Here is a 25,822-nt window from a genome sequence, read left to right as displayed (position 1 = left end):
AACTCAGGATAAGACCCAGATGCAGTCAGCTAGAGTCACAGATGTTTATTGACCCAAACAGGGGGCAGGCAAAATGCAGGTCAAAGGCAGGCAGAGGTCTGTAATCCAGGGCAGAGTCAATAAGGTAAAGAACAGCAGGCATGCTTGGGATCAGGACTGGCAGAGGTTCGTAAATGGGTCAGAGTCGGCCAGGTACAGAAAGGCTTTCAGGCTCGGGGTCAGGGCAGGCAGAATGTTCAAAACCGGGGAAACTAGGAAACAGAATTTGAGAAAGCACGGAGACAGGAAAACACGCTGGTAAGACCTGACAAGACGAACTGGAAACAGACAAGCAGAGAACACAGGTATAAATACACTGGGGATAATGAAGAAGATGGACAACAACCGGGAGGGGGGTGGAGACAAGCACAAAGACAGGTGAAACAGATCAGGGTGTGACAGACGCCATCTATGCTGCTGCTGAGACCTACAGTAATTAGGGTTTTCACAACCACAACATTGTCACAGAGCTTTAGCTCCCTGTCTTGCGTGCAGGCCAGGGGACTAAACTGGGTTACATGCACCAGGGCCACTCTCATCACAGCCACTCACATAGAGAGATATCGAGAGTGGCTACTATATCTGGTCTTATTACGCTGTCAGAGCAGAGACAGCAGCATGCGTTGTAGTGAGGTGCGTACTGGCGGCAGAGAAGTCAGGCGCAGGAGAGAGAAAACCGATTTACAACGGTCAACGGTCAACAGAACAATACAATAAATGGGTCAAACAAAACCCGGTAAATACCAGCATACCTTCCAAAAGCACTACAAGAAACAATTACCGACAAGGACATGGGGGGGAACAAGAGGGTTAAATACACAACATGTAATTGATGGAATTGGAACCAGGTGTGATGGAAGACAAGACAAAACCAATGGAAAATGAAAAGTGGATCAGCGATGGCTTGAAGGTCGGTGACTTCGAACGCAGAACACCGCCCGAACAAGGAGAGGGACCAACTTCGGCAGAAGTCGTGACATGCATGCTGAACACCCTGACCACTACAGTACACCACATTAACTACCACAACCTCACACTTTTTAAGTCAGTGTGTAGCTATGTCACAAAACTGGTGGAATAGAATAGGCATAGTTTTGCATGGTTTAGCCTACATCTGCGAAATGACTCTCGTTCCATCTCGGAAAGCCTACAGTGTGAGTTCTCCTCCACTCCACCACATGGCCAGAAGCTAAGCTAATAGTTTAGTTATTGCGTTGGTTCTAATGACACTCTTGTTGTTGGGTAAACACAGTGCTCAGAAACAACCACTGTCATTAAGTCTGGTTTAACAAGGTGTTCAGGGAGTTAGACTGTTCTCCTCACACCTATAAAACCACAGTGTGCTGTCCTGGTCCCCATCTGGGTGTGTTCTGTGTTGCTGTCAGGGAATGGCTACGGAGTGAGGGAAGTGTTGAGTTATAAGCTTACATACTGTAAGTGTTATTGATGATGATGATGATAGTGATGACAAAGGTGACAAAGATGATAGTGATTACAAAAACCTGTTGCCTAACCAGACCTTATGTTTCCCCTAGCTGGTGGATATGGAGGACGGGGTGGTGTTGGTGCTGGAGGTCTGGTCCCTGGTGGCGGGGCTGGAGGCATAGGAGCGTTAGGCCTCGGAGGAGGAGGTGTGTACTCATCTACAGAACATTGAAAGTTGAGACTTTAACATTTATTTTAAAGCCCTTGCACTGTCAACTATAGCACTATGTTTGACTGTGCAGTGTCAATGATGAAATTAAATATGTTTATTCAACGTTAGTGTATTTGTATTTTAGTGGATCATTTGTAGATTAATTATTTGGTGCTTTGTTCAACAGGAGCCGGTGGAAAAGGCCCCAAACCTGGTAAGCTATCTGCTCCAACCGTTTTGTACAGTTCTGTAGAAGTCACAAGGCAGGTACCAGTACTGTACCAGACTATTCTGGTAGTTTCAAGTCAGAGTATCCTGTTATGCTTTTAACTAGGAAAATTCCTCTAGTACATTGTTGTCTAAGAAATCTTACTGAAGTGTTTTAAAAAGGAAGGGAATTAGAGTTATTACTGATAGGAGGAAGTGGGTGGTGTAGTTATTTGCTAATACTGTATGTATAGAATGCATTAGAGTGCATGTCAATGACGGGCGAAACCTGAAGTGTAGCGTATTGCATACTGTTGTTCAATGAAGGGCTACCTCTCTTGACGGACTGTCAGCCACATCTCCCTTATCACCCCTATGTTTTAATCGTGGCTGAGTCTCCCTGGTTTGGCAGCTGTTTGGGAAGTCCTGTCTAGGGTGTGACCCGGTGCTTTCCACGTCTCCTCCATCCCTCAACCGCTGCTCCACACTTCCATCCCTCCAACACTATATCCCATCACCCTTTCCTCAACCCCTAGATGTCCCAGACTGAGTGATGATTGGTGGTGTGAACTCCCATCATCGCTGCCCCAACACAATGGTGCCAACGCGTTGATGAATATTTTTGTAACGTTAGGCCGACACAATATCTGGAAACCTCCTTGTTGAAGTTTTGCCACTGCCCTCTCTACTGATAGTGTACTGTAAATATTGTTTTTGCGCTATTCCAGTGTGGAGCACAGTATTAGGGAATTAGTCATGTTAAGCCATTATTTAATTTCCTAAACCAGAGGTGATTACATCTAGGCCACTACCGCGGCTGTGTGCTTAGAGAGATAAGGAATAGAATAATATTCTTAAAGTCTGATAAGATTTAGAACAGATTGCTGTAGGCTCCTTGAAGACTGAGTTTTTTCCTCCGTCTCTCGAACAAGTCATTGAGTTTCAGAAATCTGTTTTGTGAAAGCATCCTAATATTGGATATTAGGTAGAAGTTGACTTTGGCTGGGGTCGCCAGCGCTGCAGAGCTCGGCTTGGGAAGTATAATGCTTTGGCTTTTGTAAGAGTTAGAGTTCTCTCTCGCTCTTTCTCGCTTCTCTCTCTCTCTCTCTGTCTCTCTCTCTCTCTTCCTCCCTCCCTCCCTCTCTCTCAGGGCATCTAAGGCCGAAATTAGATTATTGCTCCCAGTCCCTTCAAACAGGCAATGTGGGAAAATATATGGGGCAGGTCGAACAGGAACTGTCCATTTGAACGAGAACAAGAGACAACCTTACAGCTGTAATTTGTTAAATATTTTGCTCAGCAAGGGCTTTTCATGCAAGGTGACTTTTTTACATTTGAGATGTATCCATTCCAACAGCTGAGGTGTTGACTGAAGCAATCCAGATTTGGTGTTTCACTCGAGGGCACATGGGCTGGAACCAGCTAACTTTCTACACAAAGAAATCAAGTTTCCATTACAAACACAGAGCAACGTTTCCCTAAGTTGAGGTCTCACAAAACCAGGGCGGTTTGGATCCATACAGATCATTTAGCCTTTGTTTAGATGGTAATGTGTTCTGATAGTCAGCTGAGGTACTGTAGCTACACACTAACAGGGACAACGTTTAAGGAAACCGAACGCAGAAAGGCATGCAGGCAAGGGGAGGGTTACCCTGTCCATTGACCTGTTGAAAGATGATTCTATCCTGAGCTAAAACAATGTGGCTTTTAAACCAGACACCTGTTGCTTTCTAGTATTCTCATGTGGATTCTTTCCCCTGCCGAGACCCATTTCTCATCATAACCTCTCTGGTGATTGAAGCTTGAAGTGGAGCATCAGCTGCACATATCAGACACACACCTTGGCCCTGGCACACACTCAGGCACATACTCAGGCACACACAAACACACACACACACACACACACACACACACACACACACACACACACACACACACACACACACACACACACACACACACACACACACACACACACACCTTGGCCCTGACAGAGAACAGCAGCTGGTGATCAAAGTGGCGTGACAGCTGAATCATTGTCAGACGCGTGCCAAGCCTTGTAAAACGCTAGACTACTAAATGAATTGTGAATCCTGTCAGCATTAACATTTGACGAGTGTGTGTGCATTGGACGAGTCGGACCAGAGAAAAGAGAGCAGCTGGGCCCTGGACCTGGGCTCATCATTCCCCCCTAAAGCTAAGGTGAATTACTCCTACATACCGTGTTGCTTTGCCAAACCTGGACAAAACTTCTTACACGTTTTGAGACTGCATAACAAGAAAGATGGACAACATCTGTGTTTTTACAGTAGTACTGTAATTTCACTACGGGAAAAATATAGAATGTTTATCAAAGGTTAACTCTCGGTGTACTGAAGGATTAAGGGTGACACTCGAAGGAAGCGATGTGCTGCAGGCTCTCTGTATATTCTCTCCTTATACTGTAGGTCAGGACTGCAAGTCACTCTTCATAGGGCAAGGCTGCAGATCACACCTCATAGGTCAGGGCTGCAGGTCCCTCCTAATAGGGCAAGGCTGCAGATCACTCCTCATAGGTCAGGGCTGCAGGTCCCTCCTAATAGGGCAAGGCTGCAGATCACTCCTCATAGGTCAGGGCTGCAGGTCCCTCCTAATAGGGCAAGGCTGCAGATCACTCCTCATAGGTCAGGGCTGCAGGTCACTCTTAATAGGTCAGGGCTGCAGGTCCCTCCTAATAGGTCAGGGCTGCAGGTCACTCTTAATAGGTCAGGGCTGCAGGTCACTCCTAATAGGTCAGGGCTGCAGGTCACTCTTAATAGGTCAGGGCTGCAGGTCACTCCTCATAGGTCAGGGCTGCAGGTCCCTCCTAATAGATCAGGGCTGCAGGCACTCCTCATAGGGCAAGGCTGCAGGTCCCTCCTAATAGATCAGGGCTGCAGGCACTCCTCATAGGTCCGCAGGCACTCCTAATAGATCAGGGCTGCAGGTCACTCTTTATAGGTCAGAGCTGCAGGTCACTCTTTATAGGTCAGGGCTGCAGGTCACTCTTTATAGGTCAGGGCTGCAGGTCACTCTTTATAGGTCAGAGCTGCAGGTCACTCGTCATAGGTCAGGGCTGCAGGTCACTCATAGGTCAGGGCTGCAGGTCACTCCTCATAGGTCAAGGCTGCAGGTCAGACTGTACTGTACACAGCTGGGCTGACCTACTGTCTCTTTTAGTCTGGAAGGAACTTCTGACTCAAAAGACTCCACATTATGATATTGCAAAATGAAGCAGTGAAACATTGGAGGGTGTTTCCCTGCTTGTGAGCTTCCTTGGTTTTGAAAAACAAAGACCGGCCTTAAGCTCTATCTTTATCCTTTGAAGAAGGGATGTTTGTAGAAGCAGGGATGAGTGTCCTAACATGACTTCAGCTCCATGTGAAACTAAGTTTAATGGTGGAAGAGAAAAGGAGAGGCTCAGAGAGATGAGAGAGGATGGGTTTGAGAAAAATATTTTTTATAATTTTTTATTTAACCAGGTAGGCCAGTTAAGAACAAGTTCTCATTTACAACTGCGACCTGGCCAAGATAGTTCAAAGCAGTGCGACACAAACAGAGTTACACATGAGATAAACACACGTACAGTCAATAAATAGAAAAGTATGTTTACAGTTTGTGAAAATGTAGTAAGGTTAGGGAGATAAAGCAATAAATAGGCCATAGTGGGTGAAATAATTACAATTCAGCAATTAAACAGAAAATGAATGTGCAAGTAGAGTTACTGGGAAGCAAAGGAGCAAAAAAATAAATAACAATATGGGGATGAGGTAGTTGGGTAGGCTATTTACAGATGAGCTATGTACAGGTGCAATGATCAGTAAGCTGCTCTGATCGCTGATGCTTAAAGTTAGTGAGGGAGATATAAGTCTCCAGCTTCAGTGATTTTTGCACTTCGGTCCCGTCATTGGCAGCAGAGAACTGGAAGGAAAGGCGGCCAAAAGAGGAGTTGACTTTGGGGGTGACCAGTGAAATATACCTGCTGGAGTGCGTGCTACAGGTGGGTGCTGCTATGGTGACCAGTGAGCTGAGATAAGGCGGGGCTTTACCTAGCAAAGACGTATAGATGACCTGGAGCCAGTGGGTTTGGCGACGAATATGTAGCAAGGGTAAGCCAACAAGAGCATACATGTAACGATTTTCGTTTGTGGAATAAGGTGAAGAAACCCAAAGTGCAGCGTGGTACGTATCCATAATACTTTTAATCAAAAATCAATACACGAACAAAATCAACAAAACAATAAACAAACAGTTCTGACAGGTGCAACAAACACTAACCAGAAAATAACTACCCACAACCATAGTGGGAAAACAGGCTGCCTAAGTTGCCAGCTGCCTCTGATTGGGAACCATACCAGGCCAAACACATAGAGATAGAAACACAAAACATAGAATGCCCACCCCAACTCATGCCCTGACCAAACTAAAAGAGACATAATAAAGGAACTAAGATCAGGACGTGACAGTACCCCCCCCCCAAAGGTGCGGACTTCGGCCGCAAAACCTAAACCCATAGGGGAGGGTCTGGGTGGGCATCTGTCCGCGGTGGATCGGGACGTGGACCCCACTCCACCATAGTCTTGGCCCACTTAAGCCCCGAATAGACGGGCGACTCTGGCAGCGCCGGAGAGAAGGGCGACTCTGGCAGCACCGGAGAGAAGGGCGACTCTGGCAGCGCCGGAGAGAAGGGCGACTCTGGCAGCGCCTGACTGACGGGCGGGAGACTCTGGCAGCTCCTGACTGACGGGCGGGAGACTCTGGCAGCTCCTGACTGACGGGCGGGAGACTCTGGCAGCTCCTGACTGACGGGCGGGAGACTCTGGCAGCTCCTGACTGACGGGCGGGAGACTCTGGCAGCTCCTGACTGACGGGCGGGAGACTCTGGCAGCTCCTGACTGACGGGCGGGAGACTCTGGCAGCTCCTGACTGACGGGCGGGAGACTCTGGCAGCTCCTGACTGACGGGCGGGAGACTCTGGCAGCTCCTGACTGACGGGCGGGAGACTCTGGCAGCTCCTGACTGACGGGCGGGAGACTCTGGCAGCGCCTGACTGACGGGCGGGAGACTCTGGCAGCGCCTGACTGACGGGCGGGAGACTCTGGCAGCGCCTGACTGACGGGCGGGAGACTCTGGCAGCGCCTGACTGACGGGCGGGAGACTCTGGCAGCTCCTGACTGACGGGCGGGAGACTCTGGCAGCTCCTGACTGACGGGCGGGAGACTCTGGCAGCTCCTGACTGACGGGCGGGAGACTCTGGCAGCTCCTGACTGACGGGCGGGAGACTCTGGCAGCTCCTGACTGACGGGCGGGAGACTCTGGATAGACCGGGCCGTGAAGGCGCACTGGAGGTCTCGAACTAAGGGCCTGCACAACCTGTCCTGGCTGGATGGTGATTTTACCCCCGGCACGTGCGGGGCGCAGGCACAGGACGCACTGGGCTGTGCAGACACACGGGAGACACAGTGCGCCCGAGGAGACGCACTGGCTGTCTGGAGAGCAGGGCTGGCACCATCCGCCCTGGCTGGATCCTCACCCTAGCCCGGCAGATACGGGGAGCTGGGATGTAGCGCACTGGGCTAAGAATGCGTACTGGGGGCACCGTGCGCTCCACCGCATAACACGGTGCCTGACCAGTACAACGCCCACCACGGTAAGCACAGGGAGTTGGCACAGGTCTCCAACCTGACTCTGCCACACTCCCCATGTGCCCCCCCCAATACATTTTTGGGGCTGCCTCTCGGGCTTCCCGCTCAGCCTTAGCTGCCTCCAGTTCCTCCTGTGGACGGCGATACTCCCCAGCCCGTGCCCAGGGTCCCTTGCCTTCCAGTATCTCCTCTCATGTCCATTTCTCCAGATAGCGCTGCTCACCTGTCCAGGAGTCCCTTCCACGCTGCTTGGTCCTTTTGTGGTGGGTAGTTCTGTAACGATTTTCGTTGGTGGAAGAAGGTGAAGAGGACCAGAGTGCAGCGTGGTACGTATCCATAATACTTTTAATCAAAAATGAATACACAAACAAAAACAACAAAACTATAAACAAACAGTTCTGACAGGTTCAACAAACACTAACCAGAAAATAACTACCCACAACCATAGTGGGAAAACAGGCTGCCTAAGTATGGTTCTCAATCAGAGACAACGATTGCCAGCTGCCTCTGATTGGGAACCATACCAGGCCAAACACATAGAGATAGAAAACATAGAACACAAAACATAGAATGCCCACCCCAACTCACACCCTGACCAAACTAAAATAGAGACATAATAAAGGAACTAAGGTCAGGACGTGACAATACAGGTTGCAGTGGTGGGTAGTATTTGGGGCTTTGGTGACAAAACGGATGACACTGTGACAGACTACATCCAATTTGCTGAGTAGAGTGTTGGAGGCTATTTTGTAAACTACATCGCCAAAGTCGAGGATCGGTAGGATAGTCAGTTTTACAAGGGTATGTTTTGCAGCATGAGTGAAGAATGATTTGTTGCGAAATAGGAAGCAGATTCTAGATTTAATTTTGGATTGGAGATGCTTAACTTGAGTCTGGAAGGAGAGTTTACAGTCTAGCTAGACACTTAGGTATTTGTAGTTGTCCACATAAGTCAGAACCGTCCAGAGTAGTGATGCTAGACGGGCTGGCGGGTGCGGGCAGTGATCGGTTGAAGAGCATGCATTTAGTTTTGCTAGCATTTAAGAGCAGTTGGAGGCCACTGAAGGAGTGTTGTATGGCATTGACACTCGTCTGGAGGTTTGTTAAGACAGTGTCCAAAGAAGGGCCAGAAGTATACAGAAAGGTTCAGACAACAGGCCCTCCAATTTGACACACTGTTACGGTGCGTGAATGAGGACCCAAAAGCGAATTAACGTAAACAGAGCTTCTTTAATAAGAAAACAAACGTAGGCTCAGATGGACCGGCAGGTTCCGACAGGACAGGACAAGGTTGCAGCAAACATGACGATAGTCTGGTCCAGGCATGAACAACACAAACAAGAATCCGACAAGGACAGGAACAAAAACAGAGAGAGATATAGAGGACTAATCAGAGGGAAAAAGGGAACAGGTGGGAAAAGGGGTGACGAGGTAGTTAGGAGGAGACAAGGAACAGCTGGGGGAAGGAGGGGGAGAAAAGGTAACCTAAAACGACCAGCAGGGGGAGACAGGGTGAAGAGAAAGGACAGAAACAAGACACAACATGACAATACATGACAGTACCCCCCCACTCACCGAGCGCCTCCTGGCGCACTCGAGGAGGAAACCTGGCGGCAACGGAGGAAATCCTCGATCAGCGCACGGTCCAGCACGTCCCGAGAGGGAACCCAACTCCTCTCCTCAGGACCGTACCCCTCCCAATCTACTAGGTATTGATGACCACGGCCCCGAGGACGCATGTCCAAAATCCTACGGACCCTGTAGATGGGTGCGCCCTCGACAAGGATGGGGGGGGGGGGGGGAGACGAGCGGGGGCGCGAAGAACGGGCTTGATACAGGAGACATGGAAGACCGGGTGGACGCGACGAAGGTATCGCGGAAGAAGAAGTCGAACTGCGACAGGATTAATGACCTGAGAAATACGGAACGGACCAATGAACCGCGGGGTCAACTTGCGAGAAGCCGTCTTAAGGGGAAGGTTCTGAGTGGAGAGCCAAACTCTCTGACCGCGACAATATCTAGGACTCTTAGTTCTACGCTTATTAGCAGCCCTCACAGTCTGCGCCCTATAACGGCAAAGTGCAGACCTGACCCTCTTCCAGGTGCGCTCGCAACGTTGGACAAAAGCCTGAGCGGAGGGGACGCTGGACTCGGCGAACTGAGATGAGAACAGCGGAGGCTGGTACCCGAGGCTACTCTGAAAAGGAGATAGCCCGGTCGCAGACGAAGGAAGCGAGTTGTGGGCGTATTCTGCCCAGGGGAGCTGTTCTGACCAAGACGCAGGGTTGCGAAAAGAAAGACTGCGTAAGATGCGACCAATAGTCTGATTGGCCCGTTCTGCTTGACCGTTAGACTGGGGGTGAAAGCCGGAAGAGAGACTGACGGAAGCCCCAATCAAACGGCAAAACTCCCTCCAAAATTGAGACGTGAATTGCGGACCTCTGTCCGAAACGACGTCTGACGGAAGGCCATGAATTCTGAAAACATTCTCGATGATGATTTGTGCCGTCTCTTTAGCAGAAGGAAGCTTAGCAAGGGGAATAAAATGAGCCGCCTTAGAGAACCTGTCGACAACCGTAAGAATAACAGTCTTCCCCGCTGACGAAGGCAGTCCGGTGACAAAATCTAAGGCGATGTGAGACCACGGTCGAGAGGGAATGGGAAGCGGCCTGAGACGGCCGGCAGGAGGGGAGTTACCGGACTTAGTCTGCGCGCAGACCGAACAAGCAGCCACGAAGCGACGCGTGTCATGCTCCCGGGTGGGCCACCAAAAACGCTGGCGAATGGAAGCAAGCGTACCCCGAACGCCAGGGTGGCCGGCTAACTTGGCAGAGTGAGCCCACTGAAGAACGGCCAGACGAGTAGGAACGGGAACGAAAAGAAGGTTCCTAGGACAAGCGCGCGGCGACGGAGTTTGAGTGAGTGCTTGCTTTACCTGCCTCTCAATTCCCCAGACAGTCAACCCGACAACACGCCCCTCAGGGAGAATCCCCTCGGGGTCAGTGGAGGCTACTGAAGAACTGAAGAGACGAGATAAAGCATCAGGCTTGGTGTTCTTAGAGCCCGGACGATAAGAAATCACGAACTCGAAACGAGCGAAAAACAGCGCCCAGCGCGCCTGACGCGCATTAAGTCGTTTGGCAGAACGGATGTACTCAAGGTTCCTATGGTCAGTCCAAACGACAAAAGGAACGGTCGCCCCCTCCAACCACTGTCGCCATTCGCCTAGGGCTAAGCGGATGGCGAGCAGTTCGCGGTTTCCCACATCATAGTTACGTTCCGACGGCGACAGGCGATGAGAAAAATACGCGCAAGGGTGGACCTTGTCGTCAGAGAGGGAGCGCTGAGAAAGAATGGCTCCCACGCCCACCTCTGACGCGTCAACCTCGACAACGAACTGTCTAGAGACGTCAGGTGTAACAAGGATAGGTGCGGATGTAAAACGATTCTTGAGGAGATCAAAAGCTCCCTGGGCGGAAACGGACCACTTAAAGCACGTCTTGACAGAAGTAAGGGCTGTGAGAGGGGCTGCCACCTGACCGAAATTACGGATGAAACGACGATAGAAATTCGCGAAGCCGAGAAAGCGCTGCAACTCGACGCGTGACTTAGGGACGGGCCAATCAATGACAGCTTGGACCTTAGCGGGATCCATCTTAATGCCTTCAGCGGAAATAACAGAACCGAGAAATGTGACGGAGGAGGCATGAAAAGAGCACTTCTCAGCCTTCACAAAAAGACAATTCTCTAAAAGGCGCTGGAGGACACGTCGAACGTGCTGAACATGAATCTGGAGTGACGGTGAAAAAATCAGGATATCGTCAAGGTAAACGAAAACAAAGATGTTCAGCATGTCTCTCAGGACATCATTGACTAATGCCTGAAAGACAGCTGGAGCGTTAGCGAGGCCGAAAGGAAGAACCCGGTATTCAAAGTGCCCTAACGGAGTGTTAAACGCCGTCTTCAACTCGTCCCCCTCCCTGATGCGCACGAGATGGTAAGCGTTACGAAGGTCCAACTTAGTGAAAAACCTGGCTCCCTGCAGGATCTCGAAGGCTGAAGACATAAGAGGAAGCGGATAACGATTCTTCACTGTTATGTCATTCAGCCCTCGATAATCTATGCAGGGGCGCAGGGACCCGTCCTTCTTCTTAACAAAAAAAAAACCCCGCTCCGGCGGGAGAGGAGGAGGGGACTATGGTACCGGCGGCAAGAGCTACAGACAAATAATCTTCGAGAGCCTTACGTTCGGGAGCCGACAGAGAGTATAGTCTACCCCGGGGGGGAGTGGTTCCCGGAAGGAGATCAATACTACAATCATACGACCGGTGTGGAGGAAGAGAGGTGGCCCTGGACCGACTGAACACCGTGCGCAGATCGTGATATTCCTCCGGCACCCCTGTCAAATCACCAGGCTCCTCCTGTGAAGAAGAGACAGAGGAAACAGGAGGGATAGCAGACATTAAACATTTCACATGACAAGAGACGTTCCAGGAGAGGATAGAATTACTAGACCAATTAATGGAAGGATTATGACAAACTAGCCAGGGATGGCCCAAAACAACAGGTGTAAAAGGTGAACGAAAAATTAAAAAAGAAATGGTTTCGCTATGATTACCAGAAACAGTGAGGGTTAAAGGTAGCGTCTCACGCTGAATCCTGGGGAGAGGACTACCATCCAGGGCGAACAAGGCCGTGGACTCCCTTAACTGTCTGAGAGGAATGTCATGTTCCCGAGCCCAGGTCTCGTCCATAAAACAGCCCTCCGCCCCAGAGTCTATCAAGGCACTGCAGGAAGCTGACGAACCAGTCCAGCGTAGATGGACCGACAAGGTAGTGCAGGATCTTGAAGGAGAGACAGGAGTAGTAGCGCTCACCAGTAGCCCTCCGCTTACTGATGAGCTCTGGCTTTTACTGGACATGAAGTGACAAAATGACCAGCAGAACCGCAATAGAGACAGAGGCGGTTGGTGATTCTCCGTTCCCTCTCCTTAGTCGAGATGCGGATACCTCCCAGCTGCATAGGCTCAGCACCCGAGCCGGTAGAGGAAGATGGTAGTGATGCGGAGAGGGGGGCAACGGAGAACGCGAGCTCCTTTCCACGAGCTCGGTGACGAATATCAACCCGTCGCTCAATGCGAATAGCGAGTTCAATCAAGGAATTCACGCTGGAAGGAACCTCCCGGGAGAGAATCTCATCCTTTACCTCTGCGCGGAGACCCTCCAGAAAACAAGCGAGCAAAGCCGGCTCGTTCCAGCCACTGGAGGCAGCAAGAGTGCGAAACTCAATAGAGTAGTCTGTTATGGATCGATTACCTTGACATAGGGAAGACAGGACCCTGGAAGCCTCCTCCCCAAAAACAGATCGATCAAAAACCCGTATCATCTCCTCCTTAAAGTCCTGATACTGGTTAGTACACTCAGCCCTTGCCTCCCAGATTGCCGTGCCCCACTCACGAGCCCGTCCAATAAGGAGAGATATGACGTAGGCGACACGAGCAGTGCTCCTGGAGTAAGTGTTGGGCTGGAGAGAAAACACAATATCACACTGGGTGAGGAACGAGCGGCATTCAGTGGGCTCCCCAGAGTAACACGGCGGGTTATTGATTCTGGGCTCCGGAGATTCGAAAGCCCTGGAAGTGGCCGGTGGATCGAGGCGGAGATGGTGAACCTGTTCTGTGAGGTTGGAGACTTGGGTGGCCAGGGTCTCAACGGCATGTCGAGCAGCAGACAATTCCTGCTCGTGTCTGCCTAGCATCGCTCCCTGGATCTCGACGGCTGAGTGGAGAGGATCCGAAGTCGCTGGGTCCATTCTTGGTCGGATTCTTCTGTTACGGTGCGTGAATGAGGACCCAAAAGCGAATTAACGTAAACAGAGCTTCTTTAATAAGAAAACAAACGTAGGCTCAGATGGACCGGCAGGTTCCGACAGGACAGGACAAGGTTGCAGCAAACATGACGATAGTCTGGTTCAGGCATGAACAACACAAACAAGAATCCGACAAGGACAGGAACAAAAACAGAGAGAGATATAGAGGACTAATCAGAGGGAAAAAGGGAACAGGTGGGAAAAGGGGTGACGAGGTAGTTAGGAGGAGACAAGGAACAGCTGGGGGAAGGAGAGGGAGAAAAGGTAACCTAAAACGACCAGCAGGGGGAGACAGGGTGAAGAGAAAGGACAGAAACAAGACACAACATGACAATACATGACACACACTGAACTCTATCTGAGAAGCAGTTGGTGAACCAGGCTAGGCAGTCATTTGAGAAACCAAGGCTGTTGAGTCTGCCGATAAGAATGCTGTGATTGAGTCGAAAGCCTTGGCCAGGTCGATGAATACGGCTGCACAGTATTGTCTTTTATTGATGGCGGCTATTATATCATTTAGGACCTTGAACGTGGCTTAGGTGCACCCATGACCAGCTCGGAAACCAGATTGCATAGCGGAGAAGGTACGGTGGGATTCGAAACAGTTAACCTGACTTTAGAAAGTCAGGGTAGGATAGATATAGGTCTGTAACAGTTTTGGTCTAGAGTGTCACCCTCTTTGAAGAAGGGGATGACCACGGCAGCTTTCCAATCTTTAGGGATCTCAGACACTACGAAAGAGAGGTTGAACAGGCTAGGGGTTGCAGCAATTGCGGCAGATCATTTTAGAAAGAGAGGGTCCAGATTGTCTAGCCCAGCTGATTTGTAGGGATTTTGCAGCTCTTTCAGAACATCAGCTATCTGGATTTAGGTGAAGGAGAAACGAGGCTTGGGCAAGTTGCTGCGGGGGGTGCAGAGCTGTTGACCGGGGTAGGGGTAGCCAGGTGGAAAGCATGGCCAGGCGTAGAAAAAGGCATGTTGAAATTCTCGATTATCGTAGATTTATCGGTGGTGACAGTGTTTCCTAGCCTCAATGCAGTGGGTCACAGGGAGGAGGTGCTCTTATTCTCCATGGACTTTACAGTGTCCCAGAACTTTTTGGAGTTTTTGCTACAGGATGCACATTTCTGTTTGAAAAAGCTAGCCTTTGCTTTCCTAACTGCCTGTGTATATCGTGAGGGCTTTTCCCTGAAAAGTTGCATTTCGTGGGGGCTATTTGATGCTTATGCAGTACGCCACAGGATGTTTTTGTGCTGGTCAAGGCAGTCAGGTCTGGAGTGAACCAATGGCTATATCTGTTCTTAGTTCATTTTTTGAACGGGGCATGCTTATTTAAGATGGTGAGAAAAGCACTTTTAAAGAATAACCAGGCATCCTCTACTGACGGAATGAGGTCAACAACCTTCCAGGATACCTGGGCCAGGTCGATTAGAAAGGCCTGCTCGCTGAAGTGTTTTAGGGAGATTTTGACAGTGATGAGGGGTGATCGTTTGACCGCGGACCCATTACGCACGCAGGCAATGAGGCAGTGATTGCTGAGATCCTGGTTGAAGACAGCAGACGTGTATTTAGAGGGCAGGTTGGTCAGGATGATATCTATGGTGCCCGTGTTTACCGATTTAGGGTTATACCTGGTAGGTTCCATGATAATTTGTGTGAGATTGACGATATCTAGCTTGAATTGTAGGACGGCCGGGGTGTTAAGCTTATCCCAGTTTAGGTCACCTAACAGTACAAACTCTGAAGATAAATGTGGGGCAAATAATTCACATATGGTTTCTAGGGCACAGCTGGGGGCTGAGGGGGGTCTATAACAAGCGGCAACATTGAGAGACTTATTTCCGGAAAGGTGGGCACAGACCTGGATAGCATGACAGAACTCTGCAGACTATCTCTGCAGTAGATTGCAACTCCTTCCCCTTTGGCAGTTCTAACTTGGCGGAACATTTTATAGTTAGGAATGGAAATGTTTGAATTTTTGGTGACCTTCCTAAGCCAGGATTCAGACACGGCTAGGACATCAGGGTTGGCGGAGTGTGCTAAAGCAGTGATTCAAAAAAACTTAGGGCGGAGGCTTCTGATGTTAACATGCATGAAACCAAGGCTTTTACGGTTACTGAAGTCTACAAATGATTGCGCCTGGGGAATAGGAGTGGAACTAGTGGCTACACGGCCTGGGTTAACCTCTACATCACCATAGGAACAGAGGGGGTATAGGATAAGGGTACGGCTAAAGGCTATAAGAACTGGTCGTCTAGTGCATTGGGGACAGTGAATAAAAGGAGCAGATTTCTGGGCATGGTAGAATAGATTCAAGGCATAATGTACAGACAAGGGTATGGTAGGATGTGAGTACAGTGGAGGTAAATCTAGGTGTTGAGTGACGATGAGAGAGGTTTCGTCTCTAGAGGGACAAGTTAAGCCAGGTGAGGTCTCTGCATTTGTGTGGGGTGGGACAAAAGAGCTATCCAAGACATTTTGAGCGGGACTGAAGGCTCTACAGTGAAATAAAACAGTAAAAACTAGCCAAGACAGCAGTAGACAAGGCATATTGACATTAGAGAGAAGCATGAGGCAATCACAGGTGTTGATCAGGAGAGCTAAATTAACAACTTGGTAAATGGCGATGAACGGGCAGAGCGGGTCAGTTAGGTACATACAGGACCTGAGTTCGAGGCTGGGGCCGACAGGTAAACACAATGAGGTACAGTGTTATTGAAACAGTCCAGGGGGCATAAGCTGTGTAGCCGAGTGATCATATGGTCAAAAGAGCAGAAATAGGTGAGTCAGGGGGCTGTTCCATAGATAGAGGGATGATTGAGAGAGAGGAATGAGAGAATAACGGAATAACAAAAATAACATAGGTAGTAAGAAAGAAATTAAAGAAATGAGTCAAACCAAGAAAAAGAAAGTGAGTGAGAGAAATAGAGTTGAGGATGAGAGTGCTTAGCCAACAGAAAACGAGCTGGGAGATGCTAGGCTTTGTTTACTTCCCAAATGGCACACTATTCCCCATATAGTGCACTACTTTTGACCAGAGCCCTATGGGCACTTTTGACTAGAGCCCTATGTGCACTGGTCAAAAGTGTGCACTATAATTGGGATGTATCCTTTGTCTCCTGGTGCACATTTTTCACATTAGCAGAGCTCAGACCTGTCCTCTGAGCTGTCATAGGGAATGTGCGTGTTTGGGAACACATTGATGGCCTTTGGCCCCTGAGGGTGTGTAATGAGCCCATCTTGTCAGAGACACCCTGGCCACACTGTCACAGACCACATCCCCCTGAAGGCCCTACCTCGCCCTATCTCCCATCATTCCCCTCCTCACCCCTTTGTACTTACTTACTCTCCACCAACCCTTCCCACCCCTCCTTCCCCTCTCCTCCTCACCCCATCCCCTCTCCGTCCCCTCCTTAAAGGAGCCCTTTCCTCACCCCCTGCTTCTCCTTCCCCTCTCATCACCTCCCTATCCTCTCCCACCGCTCCCCTCCCCTCATCCCCCATTCCCTATTTATCTTTTCCTGGAATGGCCTTCCACCAGCCAGAACTTGAGCCAGGCCTCCAGCCCTGAGACACTGAGGCCAATACTAGAGACCACAAGATTTCCATATCAGTAGGCTTAAAAGGGAACATAGCCCCAATATTTTTCATCCCTCAAGTTGTGTTTGTTGTTAGTTAGAGAGTTAGAAAGTTGGCTGTCAGAAGTTTCAAGGCATGGCATATGAGGGTGCGGAGAGACACAATGGGCTGGACCCTGGAGATGGAGGCGGTGGGAGCATGTGGGTCTGTGCAGGGGTGATGTCGTTGAACATTTTAATAAATGAGTAAAAAAAATATTTAAAAAGTTTGTTTGTTATCCTTGTGAATGAGTCCACTGTGTCCAGCCCCAGTAAGATGGACTTTTAATTCAGAGGACTATCGATTCTGATGAGTTTTCTCACTGAATTTTATCTGTTGCTTTAATGTATCTTAAAGATGAAACTGAATGCTGGATTATGACAAAAGTTGACTTCCTTGTGCTACAAGTTACTATATTCAGTACCAGCTGTGTTCTCATGATGGTCTCTTTGTAGTTGTGTTCCTGTGGTCTTGTTCGTTGTGCTGACCATGTTCTCACAGTTATTAGCAGTTTGCGGTCAGTGGAAGATGACTCTCCCCATGTGTCTCCTGGCCAAGTCTCCTCAACCTCTCTCCCATGCACAGTCTGCCAGGGGTTCTGGACTGAAGCCTCCACTTCTCCCAAGTCTTTACGGTTTGCTGCCAGTGGGTCTGGAGCGAGCAGCCCTCTCCCCTGCCTTTACTGTTTCCCTCCCCTCCCCTCCCTCCCCCCCCCTCCCCCTCTCCTACCCCTGCCAGTGTGTCTGTCTGTGCAGCCCCAACCTATCCCCTTGCCAGTGGCTCTGGTCTGAAGCGAGCAGCACTCTCCACATCCATCTGGCCGAGCAGCGTAAGTGTTGTTTATGCAGAGATGGAGAAATCTCTCTGCTCCCATTTCCCCAGACGTTCATTAAGCTAAATTGTCACTGGAACGACCTCAGTAACAGTCACTGTCAGACTAGGGGCTCTATTCAATCCATATCGCTGAAGTTCAACGTTACAGTGTATATGTCAGCTCAATCAGAAATAACCTTTGCATTTCTATCGCACAATCTTTAATGCTTCAGCGATCCAGATTAAATAGAGCCCTAAACCACAGGCCTGAGTCTTCTGTTAGCTCAGCAACAAAGTGCAAGACAATGGAGCCTGGAATAAGCATGTTATGAATCAATCATAGTTAAACTAGATAATTTAACTTGATGTTATCACCTAATAGCTACAATATCACCCTATTATTTGGGAAAGCTGGTTGCATTATGCAGCTCCCAACTCTACATACTGTTACAAGCTTTAACACATAGACCTAATGGATTTGTATGAAATGTGGGTAGGTTTATTATCTTATACTCATTGTAAAGGATGCTTTGTGGGTGTCTTAGCTGGTACCTGCTGTGTATATCTGTTATCACTTAATTTGTTGTGTTATTGTGTAGTGTGTTGTTCATCACTGACAGGTGAGCTCTCTCAGTGTGATCCAGATTGCGGCCACGGCCACAGTGACCTGTTTAATGCTTGTATAATTTCTCAACCCTGACTTGTCAGAAAAATATTCAGCAGGCAGGCAGTGAAATGAATATGTGGACCATCTGGGAATGTTACCATGGTCACTGGTGTCTTCTGCATTTAAGCCTTGTCAGCTCTGGGATTTGATCCAGCAACCTTTCAGTTACTGGCCCAACATTCCTACCCGCCAGGCTACCTGCCGCCCCTAGATCGTGGCAGTGGGATTTGAACCCACGCCTCCGTAGAGACTGGAGCATTAATCCAGTGCCTTAGACTGGTCGGCCACGCTACCCAGTATGAGAGATGGGTCATAATAATATCTCAGGAGTATACTACTGTATATCCCTAGACCCATCTCTCATACTGGCCAACACGTCTACCTGTTTATTATGATATTATTGCAGTGCTCAGCCCTGGCACAGCAACTATGGCATTCCTGGCATTTCTGTACAGCACTTTGAGATATCAGCTGATGTACGAAGGGCTATATAAATACATTTGATTTGATTCCTTTGGACCAGGATGAAAACGTACCAGGATAGAGGCACGTCAGAACCTCTTACTCTCTCCTGTACAGAGCCTAAAGAAAGTCTGAGGAGAGCTAAAAAAAAAGGGGGAGAGCAGGAGGCTGTGTGGTCTGTTTGAATGGGAAAAGAGCAACGGGGTGACATACTATATGAATTGTGGCATAAACAATGATGTCATTCATCGCAAACTCAATGAGTGGATATGTCATGACTCATGACTCACGCAGCTCTGTGTGAATGAGCGAAACGGTAATCAAGTGTAATAACTTCTTTACATGAAGGCATGTGATTAGACAGATGTTGTCATCGTGAAATGGAGGATGGAGGTTTGGTGGGAAGGTTAGTTAAAAGCAGGCGGTGCTGGCGTGAAAGTTTATATGTAAGTGTGTGTGTTTGTGTGTGAGCGAGTGAATGTCACTAGGCAGGGCTAGGCTTGGCCCGGTGGCTTCTCTGTAATCCACATAAGTACAATGGATCGTTTTACAACAGCCTGTAAATTGGAGCCATTCAAAAGAGCTGCTCGCCCCCTCAGAGTGTGTGTGTAAATGTGTGTCTTGGTGTATTTGGGTGGGTATTAGCTAGTTTATGCAAACACGTGCGTCACTGCCAGGCTCGGCACAGAGTATACATCAACCGCAGGACAAACAAATCCGAACCTGGACCAATTCTTATAACGACCAAATGTAAATAACCAGAAAATAGGCTCGGGGGTCCAAAAAAATACCTCCAATTCCTCCAGCTTTTATTCCATTCATTTGGGCCTAAACACTGGCTTAAGGCATAGACATAAACTGAATGAGAGATGCCCAGAGCCCTGGGTCTGAAACCACCACCACCCTGGCCTGTTTGTAGAAGCCAAAACTCCCTGACAGTTCAGTACTTGGGGTCCTCTGGCAGGGACATGGCTTTGGGACATCTCTCTGACAACTCCATGGAAAGGAAGGAGAAAACGAAGGGCTCACCGCCAACTAAGAGCCTGGCTTGTTGTCACCGACCAGGGTAGTGTGTGTGTGTGTGCGTGTGTGTTTAATCAATCCAGCATGCCTCTTAGATCCGCTCCACATAGCTTCTTCATGACTGACAGCTTGGAGAACCTGGAAGTGACAAGGAGCAGGGGAGTTCACCAGAGGGAGAGAAAGGGGGATTAAGGAGGAGAGAAGGGGGGTGGGAAGAAAGATGATGGGGGAGCTACGGGGTGTCCCACTCACACCATCTGGAATCACCGCTTGTACCTAACGTCACTCTTCCTTGTCCTTCATTGTGCGCTAGAATGCACCATACCCACTACATCATGATCATTTGATTACTGATACCATCGGCTGTAATGACAGCGCAAGACATCTATTATGATGTGTAATGTGCCTATAAAGTGGAATTTTACATCAGTCCACACCTGAGGCTGGGGGCTGGAGTCCACCTGTCAGTCACAGCTAACCACAGATTCTCCAAGGACATGAGAGCAGATTGTAGCTTTAATGTAATAGGCATCCAAATGATTTCAGACTCACATCTTATCAGAACATCAGAGGACAATCTCAGACTGTGTCATTACTAGTGTTGGTTTTAGATCATGGCTGACTGTAAGCCTGGTTATCCTACCGTATCATCTATCCACATCCTTCCACATTCTCTAGCTATTCTATAGCGATCGGGCTGCTCAACATGCTCATACAGAGCCAGGGCTGGAAAAGTAGAAGCCTATAGCTCTGTTTGGCTCTACATTTATAATCTCTGGCCTCGATAATCTACCGTGACTCCAGTCTCACACTCTTGTCATGTTTGTGAGGTCATTCTACTCCGCTGGAGACAGAGACAGCGAGGAAGAGGTCCCAGAGATCTCCTGGGCATTCCGGAGTTCTGAAGCTCCTATCCCAGGTCTCGCTCTCCGCTCTCACCGCCCTGCCTGCCGCCAGTTACCGAGGAACGCTGCCATGGAATTCTCCACTCTCTTAAATTAAACTCTTCACCAGCTCCAGCTGGTTCCGGGAGAGGGGGGATATCACAGGCTAGAAGTGAGAGAGTGGATCCATCTTTCTTTCCCTTCTCATGTTTGCCTCCCTCTGCCTGCCCCTTTTAACACAACAGGCCTGATCTGCAGAGCTGCTGTGACCCGATCACCAGACTAGACTAGATGAGAGAGACAGAGACAGAGACAGACAGACAGACGAGAACTCTTGATTGTTGGATTGCCTTGCCTAAACTATGTGGTAACAGATAGGAGAGAATAGGACAGCGTTTTAGAAACACTATTGAAATCAGACCCACTGTTCTCCGTTACATGACCCATACTGTAGCAACAGAATCGATGACCTGAAAGCACTCATTTGTTTCGCCAGTTTGTCTGGCCAGCTACAGTGATAATAATGCAGTTTAATGCATCATACTTTCGCTCTGTTTGAATGACAAATTGGTCCAATGTACCTATCACATACTACATAGACATTGGACCAATTTGTCATTCAAACAGAGCGAAAGTATGATGCATTAAACTGCATTATTATCACTTTATAATTTTCTGGCTCTGCCACTCTCTCTCTCTCCTGTGCTGTGCAGGATTGTTTTTCTGTCCCATCTGTCTTGTATTTAATGTCTTTGACCTTTTCACGGCTTCTCTCGCTCTCGGGTCCACTGCCGGTTTGGTTTCCATTAGCCCTATGGCTCTGCATGTCTCACCAAGACAGACAGCCATTTTGTCTCACGTACACTATAGTGACCTGTCAGTAATCTGCTAATTGAATGTCTTTACATCAAATAACAGTACCTTGGAGGAGAAACAGTGTGTTTCACAGCTAGTCAAGGTCAGGTCAACGGAGTTTCCATGTGTGCGGTTCATTACAGCAAACAAACTTGGGTCTTGCAGTACACTTGCTTCCAACAAGTTAATGTGTGAGCCAAGACAGGCATATGTGTGTGAACTGACATGCTGTAATATTATGCCTCAGACAAAGGCCTGCCTGTTGGAGCTGACAGCTTTGGGTAAATATGACTAAAACAACTTTTGTACTGAGCTCGTATGTGTCTCGATGATACATTCTGTAGAGGGTTGCCAGTGAGCAATGGTCCGGACAGAGCATGTTCTCTTAAAGAGAAAAATACATGACTTTGAGGGCATTACAGTTACTGTAGAGTAGCTTCCCTTTCAGCTGTTTTATACAAGTGAGATCCAGTGATGTTGGAGCCAGAAAAAAATGGAGTCATGTGGTGACTGGGAAGGCCTTGCTGTCTCTACTGTCTTTGAACCTGGTGTGAGAGTCTGCCCACTCTTTCTTTCTTTCTTCTCTTTCTCCTTGCCTTCCCCCCTCTCTCTCGTGCTCTCTCTCTCTCTCAATTTCAATTTAAGGGGCTTTATTGGCATGAGAAACATATGTTTACATTGCCAAAGCAAGTGAAATAGATAATAAACAAAAGTGAAATAAACAATACAAAATGAATAGTAAACATTACACTCACAAAAGTTCCAAAAGAAAAATGCATTTCAAATGTCATATATACACTGTTGTAATGATGCTCTCTCTCGCTTTCTCTTGCTCACACACACACACACACACACACACACACACACACACACACACAGTGTTCCCTAACAGGAAGGGTTGGTGGTGTCTGCCTTTCGTCTCCTGGTCTGTGATCAGAGGGTTCAGAGCAGCGTAGCAGGTGGCGGTCAACCCTGAGCGCTAAGCGAGTCTCACACAGCCAAAGAGAAAGAGAGAGAATGTGTGTGTGTGTCTCTCTCTCACACACACACATACCTCAGACTGGCCCGTGCTCCTCTCCTAAACAGAGAGCTGCCAGTGAGACATTCCAACCCTCTGTGCTGGTCTTTTGTCTCCTCTGAGAGCTATGAAAAACCAACAGCTTTGAGATAGACTGGCTGTCCAACCCCAGGCCAAGGGAGTGTACTGTACCATTTAGACTAATGAACGACCTGGTTTTGCCTCTTCCTCAGCCCTGTGCTGCCTCCTCCTCATCACCTCCTTGTTTCTAAGAATGTCGTTGGTTGAGCAATGGAATGAAAAGGTTTAAAGGAGGTGGATTAGTACGAGGCTGTTTAGCTTAGCGTCTGTCTCGCCTCTTCCTCCTCTTTCTCTACTCTCATCACCACGTGTCAGCTGTTGGTTGAGCAACGGGAGGTGGAGCACGGATAGGAGGAGATCTGGAGGACCTAGCTTAGTGTGGTGGGGATGTCAAGGCCTTGGCAGGACGTTGCCCACAATTGTTTTGACTAGAGGATGAAACCCTGTCTTGTTCTATCGCTAACCCTTTGCATTCCTCCCCGCCTCTCTTCTCTCTCTCCACTGCTGTCCGCGGACAGCTGGGCCATGTCCGGAATCATCTGCCTCCTCTCTACCCTCCTTTTCCCCTCTTCTCTCCCGCTGTTCTTGTCAACAATAAGAAACCCAAGCTGGAATATGACTTAATTTATGTATGATTACCATGTGGGAAGAATACATTTTTATCCCCATAGAGACTGTTGCAGCATGCCAAAAACCTGTTGCTGCAGCAGCCACTAGAGATTAGCTGTTCCTCTCTCAGCCTCTGACTCCCTCTAGTAGGCACAATCTGACATTACCACCACCAGCACTCCTTGAGACCTACTATATACAACCAAGTCAAACCTCTATTTTCTGTGCACAACCTACGCACTTCATGTGGATCTGAAATTATGTTCACTAATACTGCCTCATACTCTCACTCTCTCTCTGAGGTTATGGAAACCTTGGTGCTGGTGGTGTTGGGGTTGGTGGTCTTGGTGGTGGAGGATATGGAGCTGGTCCTGGAGCAGGCAGTCTAGGAGCAGGAGCCCTTGGAGGAGGATACGCTAAGCCTGGAGGTACAGTAGCAGTGTCACTTCAGGTTCAGGTTCTTGGACCACCAATTGTACTGACCCTGTGTCTTAGTGCTGTTCAAGCTAATACTATGCTAAAAGACCACTTAGGCTACCGATCATTCCTGGCCACCGATAAAGCGCTTCACAATATGACACAATGAGACACAGAGTGTTAAAGGGTTGGATTAATAACCACACATGGCTTCTCTCCCCTCTCCTCAGCTGGTTATGGAGGAGGCTCGCCGTATGGAGGCTCGCCGTATGGAGGAGGTGGTGCTGGGGGCTACTTCCCTGGAGGTGGGCTGGGACAGAAGGCAGGACCCAAGCCAGGCTATGGGGCAGGAGGTGGACTACAACCAGGTACTGTACAGACAGAAGACATTTTCAAAGCCATGCTTCTCTATCAATCAATCAATCAAATGTATTTATAAAGCCCTTTTTACATCAGCAGATGTCACAAAGTGCTATACAGCAACCCAGCCTAAAACCCCAAACAGCAAGCAATGCAGATGTAGAAGACCGGGTGGCTAGGAAAAGCTCCCTAGAAAGGCAGGAACCTAGGAAGAAATCTGGAGAGGAACCAGGCTCTGAAGGGTGGCCAGTCCTCTTCTGTCTGTGCTGGGTGGAGATTATAACAGTACATGGCCAAGTTGTTCAAACGTTCATAGATGACCAGCAGGGTCAAATAATAATAATCACGGTGGTTGTAGAGGGTGAAACATGTCAGCACCTCAGGAGTAAATGTCAGTTGGCTTTTCATAGCAGAGCATTCAGAGTTAGAGACAGCAGGTGCGGTAGAGATGGTAGCACGTCAGGTGATCAGGTCAGTGTTCCATAGTCACAGGCAGAACAGTTGAAACTGGCGCAGCATCACGACCAGGTGGACTGGGGACAGCAACCAGTCATCAGGCCAGGTAGTCCTGAGGCATTGTCCTCCGGGAGGGATGGACCAGCATTTGTCTACGTGATAGTATTGCAATTTACGTTTTAGTCATTTAGCAGACGCTCTTATCCAGAGCGACTTACAATTAGTGCTTTCATCTTTAGATAGCTAGGTAAGATGTTTTGTATAAAAAAACAAACATTTTATTGCCATTCAATAATGTTGCTATGGATTTATCTGTGTTGTGTAAAGCTATAAAACAACCAAACACACATAAATCACAACAAACTATAAACCAACCTACATTTTGTTTCTGTGTTTCTCTACAGGCTATGGCGGTGGTGGATTACAGCCAGGTCTTGGTGAGTGGCATGGGCACCATGTTAGCACCCAGGGTGAACTGAAATTGAAATCCTAGTCGCAGCAGCCATTTTAGAACTAGTGATCTAACACTCTCGAACTGTACAGCTTTCAATAACTTATATAGGTTTGTGTGCTCACATGCTGTGAGAAAAAATGTCACATCAATTGCATCCAAACTTTTGACATGATTTATAGATTGGTGTAGATTGTTATTATTAAACAATATTGCCTGAACTACGTTGTTTTACATGGAACCCAAACCGGCTGCACGCGTGCGCCATCGTGCATTCATTTATTTTGTTCCCCCACACCAAAACGTGATCAGGACACGCAGGTTAAAATCAAAACAAACTCTGAACCAATTATATTAATTTGGGGACAGGTCGAAAAGCATTAAACATTTATGGCAATTTAGCTAGTTAGCTTGCACTTGCTAGCTAATTTGTCATATTTAGCTAGTTTGCTGTTGCTAGCTAATTTGTCCTGGGATATAAACATTGAGTTGTTATTTTACCTGAAATGCACAAGGTCCTCTACTCCGACAATTAATCCACACATAAAACGGTCAACCAAATCGTTTCTAGTCATCTCTCCTCCTTCCAGGCTTTTTCATCTTTGAACTTATATGGTGATTGGCATCTAAACTTTCATAGTATTACTACACCAACTGGCAACACAGTTCGTCTTTCAATCACCCACGTGGGTAT

General features: G+C 48.4%; 1 protein-coding gene across 50 annotated transcripts in view; it reads left to right on the top strand.

The window, feature by feature from the left end:
- The window catches only part of LOC110507708 (uncharacterized), a 112,556-nt gene that overhangs the window by 19,379 nt on the left and 67,355 nt on the right, over positions 1-25,822 (top strand). For 48 of the 50 annotated variants that reach the window (XM_090223521.1, XM_090223560.1, XM_090223552.1 and 45 more), the window contains exons 4-8: positions 1,575-1,670; positions 1,863-1,889; positions 23,747-23,872; positions 24,092-24,229; positions 25,082-25,114. In XM_090223521.1, the coding sequence (XP_090079647.1) occupies positions 1,575-1,670; positions 1,863-1,889; positions 23,747-23,872; positions 24,092-24,229; positions 25,082-25,114 (420 nt within the window). The remainder of the gene's footprint in view (positions 1-1,574; positions 1,671-1,862; positions 1,890-23,746; positions 23,873-24,091; positions 24,230-25,081; positions 25,115-25,822) is intronic. The other 2 variants (XM_036965318.2, XM_090223518.1) reach the window with 2 other exon arrangements.

The sequence above is a fragment of the Oncorhynchus mykiss genome, chromosome 27, assembly GCF_057628025.1.
Source record: "Oncorhynchus mykiss isolate SJ-2025 chromosome 27, ASM5762802v1, whole genome shotgun sequence".
NCBI classification, from domain to species: domain Eukaryota; kingdom Metazoa; phylum Chordata; class Actinopteri; order Salmoniformes; family Salmonidae; genus Oncorhynchus; species Oncorhynchus mykiss.
This window is presented reverse-complemented; position numbering and strand designations above follow the sequence as displayed.